Below are 19,841 nucleotides of genomic sequence, written 5' to 3'. Positions count from 1 at the left end.
GTTGTGTGTGATTAAATTGTCTTGATCGCAATACAACTGCTTTGTTATATTTTGTTGGTTTGAGCATGGGGATTTATTCTAACTTCACACGTAACAACATTGTCCACGTATTTTATGATTGAGGTTGATTTTTTTGTTTCTTTTTTTTTTTAAATGAGATTGATGTGCAAGAGATCTCACAAACGTTTCATCTATTAGATTCATCCGACTGTCATCTCCGGTCAGACAGCCTGTCTAAAGATGATGTCAGAGGTCTCAGCCAATCACTGCAGACCTTGTCCCGCAGTTCAACCCTCCCATATGACCACACACTCCAGCGAGCCCAACCACAACATGGAGGTGGGAATAGGACTAGTGCTCGACCTTCATCTCCTGGAAGTGAGTTGGTGACACTAGAGGAGTTTCTGCAAGAGAACAAACTGAGGTCACCACAAATGGTGAGAAATATGTTCATCTATGTTACTTGTTGTTTTTTCTACATACTGTAAATTACACAGGTATTGTTGTGTGTTTTCAAACGTGTTTACACCCAGGAATTTCAGTTTGATACGTGTCCTGGGTCCGAGATGCACAAAAATGACCAAGGACGCATAAAGCCTGGTGAATCTCCCTCCTTAGCCACAAAATATTGCTTATCTACGTATTTGTGGTGTTGTTGAAGTGCTTTAGCAAGTTATTCGATAAAAGACCACGTGTGGACCCAGATGCAGTCCCAAATGGACCCACACCGTAGCAAAAAAACGGGATGCATCTATTTAAATGGCACAACATCATACAATATGCATCGCAGGCACGAATCACTGAAATCTTTGACTATGCGCAGAACAAAAAGAGCTAAGGAGAAAGAGAGAGTGTGTGAGTATAGTTAAAGAGGGAGAAAGATTTGAAAATGTTAGACAAAGTAAAATAATATTAGGAATATATTCTCCATTTCTTAGTAGGAGCTCCCCACTGGGAGCTCTTATTAAAATTGCATTTTCATTGAAATGTCTTTATGGGGTGGTGGTGGAGGGCTGGGGGTTCTGCACAAACAACCTTTGAAACGTTTTAATTAAAATTTGTTAAATTAATTATAAATTGGCACCCCAAAGAGAAAAAGGGAAATTCAGACTTTTTTTCTGAAGTGAAGCAGTTTCCGAAGTATTTACTTGTTCTTATTCTGAAATGCAGCTCTACTTTTATTTAGTAAGTGAGAGAATATTACACAGTTGTGCTCATATATTTGATGAACAGAGCTAAATTTGTAAAATGTGTACAATTCTTTATTATGCTCAAATATCAATATATCAGTCACATTTTTTAAGAATGCCATTCATAATACTATTGTTTTTCGTGAAGGTTTTTAAGGAAAATGTCATTCAAAAAAACAAAAGTCACTATCTTGGCAGGTCTTAACACAGTAAATATATTGAGCAAGAGCACAGATAATGGATAATGCAAAAATATAGTACAAAAAGTATTTAAAAAAAAAAAATCAATCTGCAGTCCAGCAGGAGCAGAATGCAAGAACCGTGATGTAGCGGATGACTACTGCACCTGTGTTCCTTGATGATAAGTTGCTGGGACTCATTGTTCCTGGGCCCAGACTCATTGTTTACTCGACATGTGTATTGCGGGACTCACATAATCTCAGGTGTAAAATGATCTATGTCCACCTCTTCTCTTGTTATAATGAATATATCTTTACACCCATTACACAAATCAGTAATATACACAAAAAGAAAACTTATAGATGGAGGTCAGATGTACACTAATGCTGTTTTGAAAATGTTCACGTTTTTTTCCCAACATCCATCACAAGTCAGCTGCTTTTCACAAGTTTGTGGCCAAGTATTGTAGTTGGAACCTTGAACCATGGTCATAGATGGAAAAAAAACATTATTATTATTAATACTGTATTAGCTCATAGTATCCCAGCTTGGAAAAGTGTTTTACCATCTTATTCATTGAATTCTTTGACGCATCTTGGGAGAACGAAGAGGAAGCTTCTGATTTTTGGACAGCCACTCTATCCTCTGTCCCATGCAGACCCAATTATATCACATTGTTGTATACCTTCCTTGTTGCGACGATCCTACTAAACTGAACTGTCTTAAGTGATATTGAAAACGTATTGCAGTCATGCAGATAAGATCCATTAGAAAAGTATCAAAAAGTTTGCCGTTACAAACACAGCAAGGTTTAGTTTTGGTTGATTGGGGAGGTGCTAAGTAGGTGTTAATCTTAGCTACAGAATTTCAACTTTAATTTGTAGATATTTTCATCCAAATCAGGTGAACGGTGTAGGAATTCCAACAATATGTATACAATGTATGCCTCACTTTTCAGGGGACCAAAGGTAATGCGACAGATGAACAATCATTAATCAATCTTAATGTTTTTTAACAATTGGTTGAAAAAATTTTGCAGTCAATTACAACCTGAAATCTGGAATACATAGACATTGGCAGACACTGGATTTCATCCCTCTTCCAGGACTCTCCTGCAGCTTTCTTCAGTTCCTGCTTGTTTGGGGCATTTTGTCTTCAAGTGAAATGTATGCTCAATTAGTGTCAGTCAGGTGATTGACCATAGCATAACACTTGTCTTTGCCCAAAAATCACATTAATTGCTTTCGAAATACAGTGCCCCTGCCCATTCGCGGTTCACTGTTTGCAGGCCCAGCATTTACGCGGATTTTGCTCTCAAATGTTTTTTTGTTTTTTTTTCTTCTCCAAAATATAACATATTTTCCTGACTGCAATGTACACTTACATGTAAATTCTCCCCTAAATAGAAGGGGCGCCTGATAAATTGGCCTTATGGCATGGTGAGTTCCCTAAATTTGTAAGTGTTCCTCTGTGAATAGTCCAATGAAGTACTGTACACCCGAATACACCAGTCACATTGTTAGCATGCATGCTAGCATGTGTTTCAATGTGTATGTAAGTTATTATACAATGGCGCGCACGGGGCAGTAAGGAACAATTTCAATTTTATATATGTAACCACAAAAAGATTCCATTGTCCCACACACTGACAGGGTAGGCAGGTCATTACTCAAGATGCTGTTCACACTCACAGTGTCGCATCGAAACTAAAATTATCACACACCCGTAATCAGAATAGCATAACTAGCAAATAATAAAACAAATAAAAATATAACTAAATAAAAGAGTGAAGTAGAAATAATTGACACAAAACATGCACTTTAAACACTACATCCTGGGAACGCCACAAAACATGTAGTAATGCTCATTGTGGTTTTGTTTCAAATCGTGTAGAATTATACTTGCATACAGATAATATAATTGTACCCGTAGTTGCCTGGTTTAGCTACATGGTGTCTGAATTTTTGTCAAAGAAATTGTTCATTTTTGCGTATCAAGACTGAGTAGTGAGTACCGGCAGATAATTGGATGCAGCTTTTGTATTGGATATCATTATATTATTCAACTGCGGCTCGGTAGATGACTGGTTAGTGGTTCCGTGATCTAATTAAAGAATGGAATGAATGCTTGATCACCTTCATTGCGTTAAAGGTTTTTCTTTTGTTCTTTTAAGTCTATCAATCACATTTATTTATTTATTTATTTGTTTGTTTGTTTTTTTAAACCATTGAATCACTTCACTGTTCACCCAAGTTAATGTGATTTAATGCATTTTTTCCACATGAACACTCAGATGAAAATATCTTTACCGTGACTGAACTTGGGTCGAATTCTTCAGAACCATAATGTTGACTATCGTAACAATTGCAGATGACACAATTATATTTTGCAGTGTCTTCTGATGTTACTGTCTAAAACAAATAACTTGATGAACCAAAATTCCTTCAATTTAACCACTACAAAACCAAGGTAATTGTTTTTTGGAAGTAAAGAGCATTCTTAGTAAATACGTAGAGTCACTCTTTAAAAATCTAAGACCATATCAGAAACCATGGTGTGGTGGTAGATCCAGATTTGACTTTTACAAGCTAAAGAGCATCCAGAGTGAAGACTTGCACTTGCCAACCGGACCAGGAGAAGCACATCTATGCTTTTATTGCAAGTAGATTTGACAGTTTAGCTCTTGACTGATCTCTGCCAAAAGAGCATAAACAAATGCATCTTATTCAGATTGCTGCAGCTCAGATTGGACGAGGATAAATAGGTCAGACTATATTGCTCAAATTGTAAAGTATTTAAACTGGCTCCCATCAGCTTTAGATTTAACTTTTAATTTCTATTACCAGTCCCTAAATCACAAAATGTTTAGGTCCTGAACAGACATGCCAACAAAATATACACTGGAGAGCGCTGAGATATGCGGAGACAGTTCCCTTTGTGGAGCATAGAGTACATAGCAAACATGGTGAAGCAGCTTTTAGGTGCTATGCTGTACACAATTGGAATAAGAAACCAACATAGGTGGAGTCAGCCCCAAGTGTGAATGTTTTTAAGTTCAGGTATTTTTTCATGCTTATGAATTGAGTATTTTGGAGCATTTCCACTTTTAAATATTTCTCGCACTGTATGTTGTTCTCTCTCTTTTTTTTAAACACTTTTCACCTGTATGTTATTTTTTATTTTTAAATGTTTCATATATTCCACATAGAATTACCTTTTACATGAATTCCATTTCATACATAAATTATCTTTGCTTCGTGAACTGAAACTAAATGTCTTTGTTCTTGGTTAGGTTTCGACTTGCAGCAGAGAGGACTTAATGACTGAATACTTCACCAGAAGTTCAGCATTCTCAGGTCCCACCAGCAGAGATCAGCTCACCCCCACCAGCTATGTCACACCCACTGTATATACATCTAACCAGAGGCCAGGCCAAAGTGTCAAACCATCTTCTCGGCAGCCCGTTGGTCAACCCCAAGCCTCTGGGCAACCTACAACCCAGAGACTCAACCAGTCACTGAGCAGGACGTTTAGCTTGGCCTCTGCTGATTTGCTCCTCTCTAATGGGCCAGACAGTTTTCATGGGTCCCCAAACCAATCAAATGTGGCAATTCAGAGGCAAGAAGGAGGGTCAATACCGCACCGTTTGTTCAGCTCAGCCAATCAGCAGAGAGAAAACAGCATTCTGAACTCACCAGTTAACCATTTGTCTTCCCTCACGCTGCAGACAGAGAGATATGTCGAGAGAGAGGGAGATAGAAGACGGACACCTGTATCACATAACAGTCCCTCGTCATCTTACCATCAACGTGGGGAGGTTGCCAAGGTAATCCCTGTGAGGGCTGTGCCTGCTGCTGAGCTTAATGATCTCTTGGAACACGGAGAGGTGTTAAGGGAGGAGTACGCAGGTGACTTAGCTCACCAAAAGAAAGACAGTGAGAGGGTGAGATGTAGCTCTGCGGAACACCCAAAAAGCACACCTGCATCCCCAGGCCCCAACGATGACCCCCAGACTGTGTGGTATGAGTATGGCTGTGTCTAAACACTGAAGCCAGTAAACAAGTATTCTGTAGGGCCTGTCTAAAAATAGGAACCCCATATACTGAACCAAAGTGGGGTTTCTGTTTGACTAAACTATCAGGGATAAATATCTTCCCAGTTTTTGAAATGTGCTCAATCTTCTCCTCACACGTGATGTTCATCTTTAGCAGTAGTTGGGAAAAAAGACAGATTTTTAAAATGGCTCCCAAGTTTAACTGTGTCTTCAAAGAGTGGTGCATCTGTTTTGGGTCCACACTGAAACACTTATTACAGTATTGCAGATTGCTCTGCCCCGCTCTTCTGTCATTGTCACTATGCTGATACTCAGATTGTAATCGAGCAAACAATCAGGACCTACGAGAAAATACTTGGGATGAAGAAGGTAAAAAAGCTGTGACCAAGTTGTGCTGTGACAAGGGACTTTTAGATAATTCCATTGGTTTTATTTTACTTGGGCCAATCAATTGAGACCTTGTGCTACTAAGTGCTTTAAGTGCACTTAATTAACCTGAAGCATCTGAAGTAATTAACCTATTCAGTATAATCTTTATCAAACACTGTAGAAGGCGAACAGAGGGTGGAAATTCTGTAGAAATGGGTGTAAGAATTGAGTGAGGCAGTGAGAACAAGAGAAATGGAGAGAGGGCTGTGGGATGGGTAATGTGAGGACAGGAAAATAAACAGGAGATCGGAAGGGTTCTCAACATCCAACACTTAAACGATCCACAACCTGAGTCAGCACTCGTTCCACTCAGGCTACATTTTGATGGACTACTGTGGAGTTAAAACAAGCCACCAACCTTATTCATTTTGCAATAGTGACAGGTTAAGTCTGTGAATTCTGTGGTATCAAACCCTTTAAATTTGTCAGTGTCATTCATGGGGTTGAACCCCAACATACAAGTGCTGAGTCGGGGGCAATAAGTATGCCCACTCCTCCTCGGCGCCTTTCACCATGGGCAACTCTAGAGTAGAACAGAGTTCAATCCTTCTCAAGTGGACTGATGCCAGAGCTCATGTGGTGTGTGGGGTCGAGTCTGACTATATCTAGGTAGTGAGCCCAAAGGACGGGGGACCCACGTTATCCTTTCGGGCTGTGCAGCGTGATGGTCTGCCCACCAGGTGCTCGCCTTCGAGGCCCACATCCAGGCACGGCTCAGAGGGGGGCCCCGCTGATCCGAGTTGGGCAAGGGAAACCTAAATCCGTTGTTTTTAATCATCATATTGGTTTATGGAGCCATGCTTTGTCTGATCCTTAATCTAGTACCTGTTTGCCGTGGGTGACCCTGCCAGGGGTGTGAAGCCCCAGACAACTTAGCTGCGAGGATTATTGGGGCACACAAACCCCTCTACTAAGATAAGATGACGGCTCAAGGAGGAGTTTTTGTGTGGTTGGTATTTGTGTTTACAAAAAAAGTGAGAGGTGATGTTCATGAGTCATGCAAAGCAAGCTGATTTGTTCACATATCTACACTGCTGTCTGTTCATAGAAATCTCACCTTCCACCTTTTTGACAGCAAAGAGACAAAAAAAAACACTAGAAATATGATAAGGAAGAGATGTTTACACTGGAGTTGTTAAAAAAATTTAATGAGGAAGCTTTCTTTCTGCTCTGCTGTCTGGGGTGTCAAGCACATTACTAGATTCAACAAGCTAAATGATTGTGATTGTACTTGTTACAAACCCCGGAGATGGTGGGATGTGTTTTTAAAGTTTGTCTTATTGTACCAAAACACAGTTGAGCTGCAATTATTGAAAAAAAACAGGTAATTCTACCGGAGATGTTATTTATAAATTGCAATACATAAAATTAAAATTTTGATTCATTAGTGGATTTTCCTGATGTCAGAAGAAAATAGATTAAATATTTTCACATTTTTTAATAGCCTGAAATAGCACACAACTGTGTGCCATTATTACTATCCTATTGTCTGTCTAAAAAGAAAGTTTATTTGCATTGCAGCCCTGTATTATTTTTTTTTATCTTCCAAAATTCACCCCTGCCGCCCAGAGAAAGATCTCACAGTTTTGGATGAAAGATGTGGGGGTGGCGCTATTGTCAAAGACATTTCCTGGAACTGGAATATATACCTGTGTATTTCCCTGTATTAAGAAATGTTGACTGAGCTGCTGTGATGAAACTATTGTTAAAAGGCTATTACACTGCTAGAATACTTCACTTAACTTCACTTCTACTTCACTCTTTTGGCAATAAAACCTTTCAACTTGATAAATGTCTTTTGTGTTTCTAATGTTAACTTAGACTATGGTATTTGCATTACATGGACAAAAATATTACGACACCTGAATATCACATTAAGAACATTATGGCAAAGGTCACTGATGTTGGATGTGAAGGATTTTATCACAGTTTATGTTTTAGTTTTTCTGATGGGCTTATAGGTCAAGTGTCATCCCTATAAACATTCTAAAATAGTGAAATGAAAAATACATATTACATTATTCACTTCAATGTCTACACGAAAAAATAATGATGAGTGGAGAGCGCGTCATCCATGCGCAAAGTTGCAGAAGTGTCATTGGACATCCAAGTGGTCGCCATATTGGCTTCATCTCCTGTCCGTCACGTCACACCGGAGATTCGCCATTGAAAACACGCTGTGGCCCCTACTATGGGAGGTGAACACGCCCCTTCTGACACCGAAGCTCTTTTGGGAGAAGAGAACATCACACAACCGAGTGAAGTTATTGGGTCAGTATTACCCTATTGTTTCAAGTCATATTCAGATGGCATGCAATCACGGTCAAACCACCTCCCTGTCCCTTTTTTCTTTTTATCTGCAGCAATCTGCGCCTTGGTGGGACCTCATCAAAGTGCTGCTAGTTATCTGGTACTTTTAGACTCTGCTTCTCCCCGTGGGGTGGCGTCACCACCCCTGGCCGGGTCTCTTACACCCAATCACCTGGAACCACTCTCCTTAGTGCAGGCACAATGTTGGTCTCTTTCTTCCAGTGCTTCTCCAGTCTGTTCAAAGATCACTTTATGTATCTTAAGTGATGTAGATACATTATTTCTTTTTCCACATTGTTCGAATGGCGATCCATTATAAGGTCGTCTTAAATACAGGAATGGCGTTGGCATTTCTATCACCATTTAAGGCAGTGTTACATGGGTTAGTCAGTTAATTTGGATTCTCATAACCTTTAAGGCCAACGGCCGTACACCTATCCAATTTGATTTATAATTGCTACCTACCTTTTATGTTTGCCAATTTGGCCTTTAACATTCCATTTGCATTTTCAACTGCACCTTGAGATTGGGGGGTGATCACACAACCAAACATTTGTTTGATACCTAGCAATTTCATTATTTGTGTAAGTTTTGCTATGAAAGCAGGGTTGTTATCAGAGATAATGTAATCTGGAAGCCCACATCTGGGGAAAATTTCTCTGCACAAGAATTTGGCCACCAAGGTCGCATCTTTGTACCCTTTGTAGGCACAGCTTCCATCCATCTGCTGACTCTGTCATTTACTACTAGCAATACCTATATCCTCTGATTCTATCATGTCAATATGATTCATCATTAAGTTCCTGAAAGGTCCGTCTGGCATTGGGATATGACGTATGTGAGCTGAGAGCGCCCAGCGCATATTGTTGAGCGTAGACTTGACATTCGGATAAAATATTATCAACAATGTCATGCCAGATGAGGTGCCCACCACACAGATGTGAGACGTCTCAGTACCTCCCCCATACGCAATGATTGGAACCATGCGCATCACGAATAGCAATTCTAATCACTGCAGTAGGCAACACAAATGTCCCACAGGACCACGCCACAGGTTTTTCTGTGGGCTATCTTGGGTGGTTTTGTGAGCACCACATTTCAGCAACATGCTATTTTCATAAACGCCAGATTGGTGTTGGACCTCAATCAAAGAAGACAAAGTAGTGACAGATTCACAATCCTCTGCTGCGAGAGGGGGGGTGTTCCTGAGACGCAAGGCCTTTTCTGGGCTCATCACCAAGGTTGGTGCTTTGAGCAACAAAGTAGTCAGTTTTTCTGATGAGCACAGCATTTAATGATGGCCAAAGGAGAGGGCTGTTTGATGGCATCCAGTAATGTACACCATACGAATGAAAATGCACACCTGGGCTGTGTCACTCACATCAGTGGATTCGTCCAACTGCAGTAAGAAACACAATTTCCGATGTCCTTCCACACATCAGCCATGGCTTCACAGCATCATGTAACTGTACTCCTTTACAGCTGCAGAGATTTTATTGAGGATAATATTTCTGCCTTCTTTTTAAAAGATCGGAACAACGAGTCAGATATGCCTCTTTTACCATCTCTTCATCTTGGAAGGACTTCTTGTTATTAACGATGATGTGATGAACCCGGATACGATGCTTCCATGGCGGCTTTCGCTGTTGAACTACATTGTGTGAAAAGTGACTGCTGTGCGGCCAAGTGGGATTTTAATTTGTTCACTTTTCTCATTCTCAGCTTGCTTTTCGGCGGAATGTCGGTGTCATATTTTCCATAAACAGTAAAAAGTAAAAGTAAGTAAAATTCCGCTCCACATTTCACTACACTGGCAGATGAGGCAGACGCACTTCGAAAATGACATTGTTAAAAAGTTGGCTGCCTCCCATTCCATATGAAAATTATACGTATTTGTCTTCTTTACTGCAGCATCCATACTCATGTTCAGGTTTTTTTTTTTAAGCGAGAGCTTAAAATAGGGGGGAACGCGCTGACAGCGTGTTTTCCTGTACTGTTGTTGTTTGCACATGCGCAGTGAGCTAAAGTTAAAAAAAAATATATATATATATGGCTGATTTTTTTAGTTATTTATTTTTCTTGGCACGCTGTCACGATCGACCAAAACTGCGATTGACGCATTGAGCACCCATGCACTTGGGGACTTCAATGCCCACGTGGGCAATGACAGTGAGAGCTGGAATGGCGTGATTGGGAAGAACAGAACCCAAGTGGTGTTCTTGTATTGGACTTTTGTGCTCATCGCAGATTGTCCATAACGAACACCATGTTCAGGCATAAGGGTGTCCACATGTGCACCTGGCACCAGGACACCCAAGGTCACAGTTCGATGATCAACTTTGTAGTTGTGTCATCAGACTTGATGTGACTGTTTTTTTGTTCCCGAGTGAGCCTAAAATGCAGCTGTTCCCTTTCGGCCGATATATGTTGTCAATGCTCAAACAGCAGAGTTTATTGTTCATAAAGTCCTACCAGCACGCATCATAATCTTCATGACATTGCCTCTGTACACACACTTGTCTCTGTAGTGAGTGTTTTTTTTTTTCTTCCTATTGAGGACGATTAACCCTCATCATGGTTACAAAAAAGGCAAGTGGATGCTCATTACTGAAGAACCCCTGCACCTTCAGGAGGCGCAAAAGAAGACGTTGGAGGAGATGTCGTCTGATGAGACTGAAGGCCAGAAGGATGTCCCAAGTGCTGTGCTATCTGTGCCAAATGGAACAAAATCCACAATTTCTTAGAACTTCATCACCCCAATAAAGCCGGATGTAGCAGAGCAATGCAAAATTTTAATTCGTCTTCTTTTTCTATCGGCTTGTCCCATTGGGGGTTGCCACAGCATGTCATCTTTTTCCATCTAAGCTTATCTCGTGCATCTTCATCTTTAACACCCACTGTCCTCATGTCTTCCCTCACAACATCCATCAACCTTTTCTTTGGTCTTCCTCCCGCTCGTTTGCCTGGCAGCTCCATCCTCAGCACCCTTCTACCAAAATACTCACTCTCGCCTCTGGACATGTCCAAATCATCGAAGTCTGCACTCTCAAACCTTGTCTCCAAAACATCACCTTTGACTGTCCCTCTAATGAGCTAATTTCTAATCCTATCCAACCTGTTCACACCAAGCGAGAACCTCAGAAACTTCATTTCTGGTCAAGTTCTTCTTCCTGTTGTTTCTTCAAGGCCACAATCTTTAATCCGTACATCATGGCCGGCCTCACCACTGTTTTATAAATTATAAACATAATTTTATAAACTTAGAAACTATAAATGTTGCACTGCAAAATTTTAATGATGTTGTGAAAAGCCACTTCAGAAAAGGGTGCATAGGATGCATAGGACTTGTGCACCCCTTCAGGCTGCAGATAGACAAAAACAAGCAAACAAATAAACAAAGTCAGCACAAAAGATACACAAATTACACACTACCTAGTCTATGTTAAAGTTAAAGTCAGATAAAAGCAATCAATAATACAAAGTCAACACATAACATAGACAATTTACACACTACCTAGTCTAGGTTAAAGTCAGATAAAAGCAATCAAATATAAAATGTCAACACATAAAATACACAGTTTACATACTACTTAATCTTTGTTAGAGTTTAAGACAGATAAAACCTATCAAATAAACACAGTGAGGACAAAAGTTACAGATATCACATACTACTTGTGTGAAATTATAATGGATATGACGATTCAAAGGATATGTAGATGTCAGGGATTAGGTAAAGTTGTTAGCGCGCTAAGCTAAATTGGGCCAAGCAGCCTCAATGTGAACGAGAATGTGAAATTTTGTATACCACATAATTTACATAAAAAATGCATGTTCTCCACGGTCTAATACATCCATCCATTTTCTGAGCCACTTATCTGAAGACTATTTTACTTTTATTGCACTTTCATTATTTGCTTAAATATGACCTTATACATTAAATCAACAGATAGTGTCCATTTGCCAATCAGACAAGGATGTGTTGTGGAGCCGGTGGTTTTCCCTGATCTTTGTACGCAGAAAACCAGCTGGTGGCATCCTCCTCTCCCAGGCGTTGCCGTGGAGACAAACGACACCAGATAAGGAGCGGAAAGTTACCATCCCAGCCCAGGACCAGACTACGGGGGGGCAGCCACTTTTACCATGGACCCATACATATAAAAACTTTGTGATACCGGGGAGCTCTTGTCTTCTTCTTTGGCTATCCTGTCAGAAGACACACGTGTCGTGTGCGGCAGATACTGAGATAAGACCCGGACGTCTATATATTTATATATATATATATATATATATATAAATCTCGATGTCTGTATTGCACATTCCTTTGTAATGAATCCATTTGCTGTTAACTTTTTCTAATCATTGGTCATATTCTTTCCTTGACTCGTGAACACGCGTAGGGTCCAAACTCGCAAATCCCTACAGTCCTCACGAGGATCGCTGGAGTGCTGGAGCTAATTCCAGCTGTCATCGGGCAGGATGCAGTGTACATCCTGAACAGGTTGCCAGCCAATCGCAGGGCACATAGAGACAGACAACATACACTATTAATGCAAGGACACGTTAATTTTAATATCTTGGACAATCATTTTATGCATTCCATCTTACATCAATCCATCCATTTTCTTCACCGCTTATCCTCACGAGGGTCACGGGGAGTGCTGGAGCCTATGCCAGCTGTCAACAGCCAGGAGGCGGGGTACACACTGAACAGGTTGCCAGCCAATCGCAGGGCACATAGAGACAGACAACAGCCACACTCACAATCACACCTACGGGCAATTTAGAGTCTCCAATTAATGCATGTCCCTGGCATGTGGGAGGAAACCGAAGTGCCGGGAGAAAACCCATGCAGGCACAGGGAGAACATGGAAGCTCCACACGTGAAGTTGAACCCTGGTGCTCAGAACTGTGAGGCCAATCCTCTACAGCTGCCCCACTGGTTTAATATTTTGCCATTTCCCTCCTATGCCCATCTGTAGTTGTGCTGCTGGATTCTTCCTACACAGGAAAGATCCGTTAGTGTTGCAGCTTTTGGTTTTGTTATATGTATAGTGAAAATTATGTAGGAATTGTCCCAATAAAAAAAAAAAAAAGTAAAAGAAAAAAAAAGGAGAAAAAAATCCACCTGAAATGGACTGGCCATTGAGGAATTATCCTGGTTCCCACTCCACGATCATGGGTTAATTTTTGGGATGGTGAAGGGCAATCTGTGTATACAGCCTAGAGTTGTCCAATCCAATAAAATAGAATAATACACTTAGAAACCACATATAAGTAAATGTTTTGCTTTGCTCTATTTGTGATACAATACTACAATCTAGAGCCCTTTATTGTACAAGAACTGATGTCAATGTAATAATCTTCTCCTCATGGTTGACAGTCCTGCACAGACGCATACACAGGTTACACACAAAATAAATCTTCCTATTTGGAGCCTTAGAGCGAGCAAGCGTCAGGAGGAGTGAGCGCCCATGACGCAGATAGCCAGAAGAGTGCAGAGAAGGAATGTTAAAGACCATTTTGACACAGCCTTCAAATCGGTAAGTCATTTTTGCGTTTTCACCCTTCAGTGAATCTCTAAATGAAGGTAACATCTCACTTGGGGATTGTGTTTCTCCTACTAATTTACAGTATGTTGTTTTTAATTGAGGATTCATTCTGGTTGAATTTGAATAATTTTGAAACAGGTGTTTTTTATTTTTTAATTGCACAAAGCACACGTCAAGAAATATTGAAATACAAAGGAGGGTTATCTTTGGTAAAAGTAATAACTATTGATTCGATGAATTGCAATGTTCTTTTCTTTCATTTTGTTGGATTGCAAACCTTTTATAATACAGGTAGGATATTTTCATACAAACCATGCTGTACAGTGGACCTAAACAAAGCAATTGGAGTTAATACTAGGGACTGTTTCAAATAAACTCTTCAGTACTTCCTCCTATCTTTGTATCTTTTTGTAATGTAATGTATTTGTAGAAAAGGTAGGGGCTCAAGGTCACAACATTTGAGTCCAACACACTCTGATATAGTCTAATGCACAACTTCCCTCTAAATACATTGGAGCCAGTGCTGCATGTAAGATTTACTGTGAAAAATACGTAAGATGGATTTACCTCAATTACAGTGAAAATTGTTGACAGTGTGTGTGTGTGTGTGTATGGGGGGGGGGGGTAGATCAAAACTTGCTAGCTTAGAAAAATTCTTCCAGAGGGGCCTGTAAAAATCATTGCAATTATTTGGAACCAGCTGTCATCAGGCAGGAGGCAAGGTACAAGCCAATCGCAGGGCACATGGAGACAAAAAGCCGGACCCACAATCACACCTAGGGGCAATTTAGAGTGTCCAGTCAATGCATGTTTTTGGGATGTTGAATGAAACCGGAGTGGCCAGAGAAAACCCGCATGGGCACGGGGGAGAACATGCAAACTCCTCACAGGCGGGGCTGAGATTGAACTCTGGTCCTCAGAACTGTGAGGCCAATGCTCAACAGCTTCGCCACCGTGCCACCTACTATGGTCATACTTCACATAATTTCATCAATACAAAGAAAGACATCTAAAAACGTAAATTTTAATTTAACATTTTTTGTGGCACCCTGGTTTGGGGTACATGAGTAATTCCCTCCCATGCAGAAAGAGTCACTTACATTTTCAAAGTTATTGATAGTTTAATATTGGTGGCATTCATATTGAAGGCAGTGCTTATTGACAGAGAAAGCACTTGTTGCCCAACATCACTATTAATCGTAGAACAATGTTTTTTTTTTTTAATTCTGAGAAAAAAGAACACACAAATGGCTGTTATTCACATAAGTGTGTCACAGAACTATATCAGGGTGTCATTTATAAGGCAGAAATACATGTAAAAATAACAATAATAAATCGGGCTCCCTAAACAAGTGCTAGAGCGTATACTCTCATAATACTCCATAACAACTTTGTTGCCCCCTAGCAGCTGTTTGTTCATATTATTCCGGTGCTTTGTAACATCTACCATAAATGCAAGGTCCTGCATCCATTTTGCGGAATGAAATTTTAGCACTGGTTTGTCCTTTTCTTCCATGAACTGTCTAATTTCTTTTCATAAATCAAAGAAACTCCTCAGGACAGCACCTCGGCTGAACCTCTTTACCTTACTTTGTGTGACACGCCATAGATGTGGTCTTTCTATCTGAGAAGGCTGTCAAACTGACAATGAGTCAGGCTTCTTGAATGGATTAATTTAACAGTTGTGATGACCATCCTCATGACATTATCAATCTTTAATGACTTGCAATACAAAGCCTCTTGGTGCAAAATACAGTGAAAAATCCCAAAATCCTCCATTTGCAGATTGCACTCTCTCTCTCACTGAACCTTGTCACAACACTAGTTTTTTTCCCCCAATCATTGAGGAGGGTCCACCATCTGTAGCTAGGCTGACAGCGCTACGACGAGTGCTGTGAAATTATCAGATGCTGTCGTCGTACCTTTCATCGGCACCCTCTCCACGAACTCGTGTCCATATGTCATCAACTCCGCAGATTAAAATGGCCTGTTGTGCAACGTCTGTAATATCCATGCTTTCATCAATTGCAACTGAAAACGCAATAAACGACCTTACATTATGCTGTAACTAGCTGTCTAAATCCACTGAAAGATCAGAAATCCCGGCTGCAGCTGAGTTTCTTGTCAGAGTCATAATCGCAAAAGCCTGGCGCCTCTCAATTTCCGCTATCTTCATCATACAAGTTTTTACAAATTCACCCTAAATGGTTTTGAAGCCACTGCGATTTCATTAGCAATGAGGTAGCTAGCCTTCACAGCAGCATCTCTGATGTTTCTGCTCTGAGTAAAGACAGACTGCTGTTTCTTTCATTCACTTTCTTTCTTCTCTGCTGTCCGAGGGTTAGGTGTCATACTTGTCGGCATGAAGACTCAAACAGTGGGGATGAACGTTATATTCTTTCTGTACTGCAACATACTCACAACACAACAAACATACAGCTTTCCCATTCACTTCTGTGAATAAGTGAATGGATAACCATTATTGGAACACTGTGCACTCTGCATCCACTTTTTTTCATTTTTGACAGACATATTGAGGCAACACATTAAAACCTGCGGGTCATAAAAGCAGCTCATCCACACAGCACACGTGACCGTCATACTCCGCCCTTGTATAAACGCTTTGCTTTTTTTTTTTTTTTTGCTGTTATTGTGCCAATCAGCTGCTTTTGCTGAAAAGTTGAAGTAATTTTTTTGTGTCCGTGTTCATACCATCATTTTATACATTACAAAATCATCTTGTGGGCCAGAGGCACCCCGTGGGCCGTACGTTTGACAACCCCTGCAACTCTACTCCACCATTGTCTTACAATAATAATACCAGTAAAGCCACGCAATAGTTCAGACCTTGTCAAAAATTTATACATATTCATTCAGTAATAGCACCATATATTTTGCTATCATCTAATGTGTGAATGCAAAATGGCTGTCACTTCCCTTCACAGATGCAGCTGGTGTATTTATTGCCACAATATAATGGGACTTTCTCCAGTTGCATTATTAGTACAGGAATCTTGAGTGACAAACAAGGGCCATATATTAAAGATCACCTCCTACCCCTTCCAAATAATAAATTAATCCTTCCATCCATTTTCTTTGCTGCCTATCCTTACGAGGGTCGTGGGTAGTGCTGGAGCCTATCCCAGCTGTCAACGGGCAGGAGGCAGGGTACACCCTGAACTGGTTGCCAGCCAATCGCAGGGCACATGGAGACAAAAGGCCGGACCCACAATCACACCGAGGGGCAATTTAGAGTGTCCAATTAATGTTGCATGTTTTTGGGTTAGGGGAGGAAACCGGAGTGCAGGGAGAAAACCCATGCAAGCACGGGGAGAACACGCAAACTCCACACAGGCGGGTCCGGGATTGAACCCGGGACCTCAGAAGTGTGAGGCCAAGGCTTTACCAGCTGATCCACTGTCCCGCAATAATAAATTAAAAAAAATACATAAATATAAAGAAAATAAAGAACTCTGAAGACAGATGCATATGTGTTACTTTTCATGGAGAGGACATATTAAGCAATAGGAGAAAAACCCTATACAGTATACACAAAAATCTAATTAGCATCTGTGTCCAAAACTGAGACATACCCCAAGCGACTTGCAGCTGAAATTGGAGCAAAAGGTGGTGCTACAAAGTATTAATGCAAGGGGGCCGAATAATATTGTACGCTCTGCTTTTCAGGTTTTTATTTGTTAAAAAAGTTTGAAACATCCAATAAATTTTGTTCCACTTCACGATTATGTCCCATTTGTTGATTCTTTACAAAAAAAATCAATCTTATATCTTTATGTTTGAAGCCTGAAATGTGGCGCAAGTTTGAAAAGTTCAAGGGGGGCAGAAAACACAAGGCACTGTAGTTCGTGTTGCCTACAAGTCCTCTTGTGACAGGCCGTAGTTCCTCAGAAGCCGCAACAACTACATCCTTTGCTGGGCTTTTTTGAGGATGGAGTTGATGTTCTCCCACTCGAAGTCCTCTGGGACTGTAATTCCCAAGAACTTGAAGGTTTCAACGGTTGACACAAGACAGTAGGACAGCGTCAGGCACCTGTGGTAAAGGATGCCTGCTGAAGTCCACAATCGTCTCTACAGGTCTTGTTGGTTTTCTCAGAATCCCACTGCATCTACTGGTAACTTCTTTGACATTTAGTTATTAAAAAAAAAAAAAAAGACTGAAAACATTGATTAATCTTGTTATTCACATTGGAAAGCAGTTATTTTGAACACTTCTGTACCATCTCTGATAAGCTTGGCCCAAGGAGAAGCTGGCAGTTTTTCTGGGTGTTTTTGGTAGAGTACAGTATTTGGCTTTTTCTTTGCACAGCAGAAACCAGACACGAGCGTGTGACAGCTGAGGACGAAGCCCAGGGTGTAGTCGTGAGGCAGCCGTGGAGCGGTCGCCACCAGGACGTAGTCGTGAGGAGGCTGTGGATTGGACGCCATCGAGACATGGATGTGAGACGTTCATGGATTGGTCGCCACCGAGACGTGGACAAGAGGCGGTCAAGGATCGGTTGCCACTGAGAAGTGGATGTCAGGCAGCCGTGAATTGGTCACCACCGGCACGTAGTCGTGAGGTGGCCGTGTATGGGATGCCACCGAGACGTGGACGTGAGGCGGCCATGGATCGGTCGCCATCACGACTTGGGCGTAAGGCAGTTGAGGATAGGTCGCCCCAAAAGCAGGAACGGGAGGCGGCCATAGGTCAGTTGCCACCGAGGCATATTCGTGAGGCGGCCGTAGGTCAGTTGCCACCGAGGCGTAGTCGTGAGGCGGCCATGGATCGGTCACCGCCGAGGCGTAGTCGTGAGGCGGCCGTGGATCGGTCGCCGCCGAGGCATAGTTGTGAGGTGGCTGTGGATCAGTCGCTGCAGAGATATGGGCGTAAAGCAGCCGAGGATGGGTCACCACCGGGGCGTGGCTTGTCTTGGCCATGGATCATAAGGCGGCCACGGATCAGTCGCCGCCACCGCGTGGTGATGAGACGGCCGTGGATCGGTCGCCGACCAAACAGGAGCAGTAGGCGGTTGAGGATCGGGAGCCATATAGAAGGGACTCTACTTGAGCGCTTTCTCTGGCTGCCATGCGCCAAACGGTTGACCCAGAAAGGATTGGAGGAAGAGGACTTTGGCATACGGGATTTAGGCACTCGGGGGGCTAGAAATGGGGGGAGGCAAAACAAATTAACTGGGACTGGGACAAAGTTATTACGAAGTCATTATACCTGCTGGGTCCTTTTCTGGTCAATTCGTTCTGTCAGGAGCATGCGGCAAGGGATGGGACCCAACTGCAGGACTCCGAGGCAAAGGGATGATGTTGAGAGTGGTTTTATTCAAAACTGAGGTCATACATGGTAAGCAGTCCGAGAAGGCAGAGGCGCAGAAAAAAAAACGCAAGGCAAAAAGCAAAGTCCAAAAACGTGAAACAAGGTCTGATGACTATGAGGCAAAACTTTGATACGTGAACAAGAACAACAAGTCTAGAGTTGCACAGGAACGCTGTGGCGAAGGGAAACACTAAACAACACTTGCATACTCACTCACGATAGTGGAGTATCCAATACACAGTAGCACAATGAACTGGCAAATGCAGATGACACACTTGAAGCTTAAATGCCTGGTCCAATTAGTGTCCATGTCGTACTCTTTTTACCCTTAGAGCCTAACGTCTCACATGTGTCCACCTGAGAGTGACTGCTAGTGGGGATCCCCCATCCATGTTTCGGAGGGAGCCCTCTTCCAAAACCGGAAGTACATTTGTATATATTTCCAAATGGGATGTTTTTGTGTTCCTTTGATACTTATTGATTAATTTAGTTCGTACATAAAATTTTAAGAGGATTTGGATGTCTTGGGTTCTCTAGGGCTAACTGTATTTTTTCAATGGAGTCCTAACCAAAAGGCAGCCAACACAAAATATAGTGATATATTTTTCTACAGATACGACAAAAATGTTCCCAAACTCAGTATGAAAAATAAGGGCATATCAAGGGGAGAGCATAGGAAACTACCCAAAGGGGCAGTTGAAGAAGGAAAGCTTAATTTCAGGCAGAGGTCAGTATAAGGGTAGGCAGTCCAAAAAGGCAACAGTATCCAAATCATGAGGCAAAAAGGCAAGGTAAAAAAA

The 19,841-nt window shown here is 41.5% G+C and overlaps 2 protein-coding genes across 8 annotated transcripts in view; both read left to right on the top strand.

The window, feature by feature from the left end:
- ccdc88c (coiled-coil domain containing 88C) overlaps positions 1 to 7,627 on the top strand; it is a 123,241-nt gene extending 115,614 nt beyond the window's left edge. For all 7 annotated transcript variants that reach the window (XM_061844730.1, XM_061844733.1, XM_061844731.1 and 4 more), the window contains 2 exons: positions 199 to 437; positions 4,663 to 7,627. In XM_061844730.1, coding sequence (XP_061700714.1) covers positions 199 to 437; positions 4,663 to 5,412 — 989 coding nt within the window. In that variant the 3' untranslated portion in view covers positions 5,413 to 7,627. The remainder of the gene's footprint in view (positions 1 to 198; positions 438 to 4,662) is intronic.
- A 5,360-nt stretch (positions 7,628 to 12,987) lies between these two features.
- LOC133513711 (ovarian cancer G-protein coupled receptor 1) overlaps positions 12,988 to 19,841 on the top strand; it is a 48,780-nt gene continuing 41,926 nt past the window's right edge. The window contains 1 exon segment of the mRNA XM_061844737.1: positions 12,988 to 13,703. The gene's annotated coding sequence lies outside the window, so the exon portion shown is untranslated.

The sequence above is a fragment of the Syngnathoides biaculeatus genome, chromosome 15, assembly GCF_019802595.1.
Source record: "Syngnathoides biaculeatus isolate LvHL_M chromosome 15, ASM1980259v1, whole genome shotgun sequence".
In the NCBI taxonomy this organism is placed as follows: Eukaryota; Metazoa; Chordata; class Actinopteri; order Syngnathiformes; family Syngnathidae; genus Syngnathoides; species Syngnathoides biaculeatus.
The sequence above is the reverse complement of the archived record's forward strand: the minus strand, read 5'-3'. Positions and strand labels throughout refer to the sequence as shown.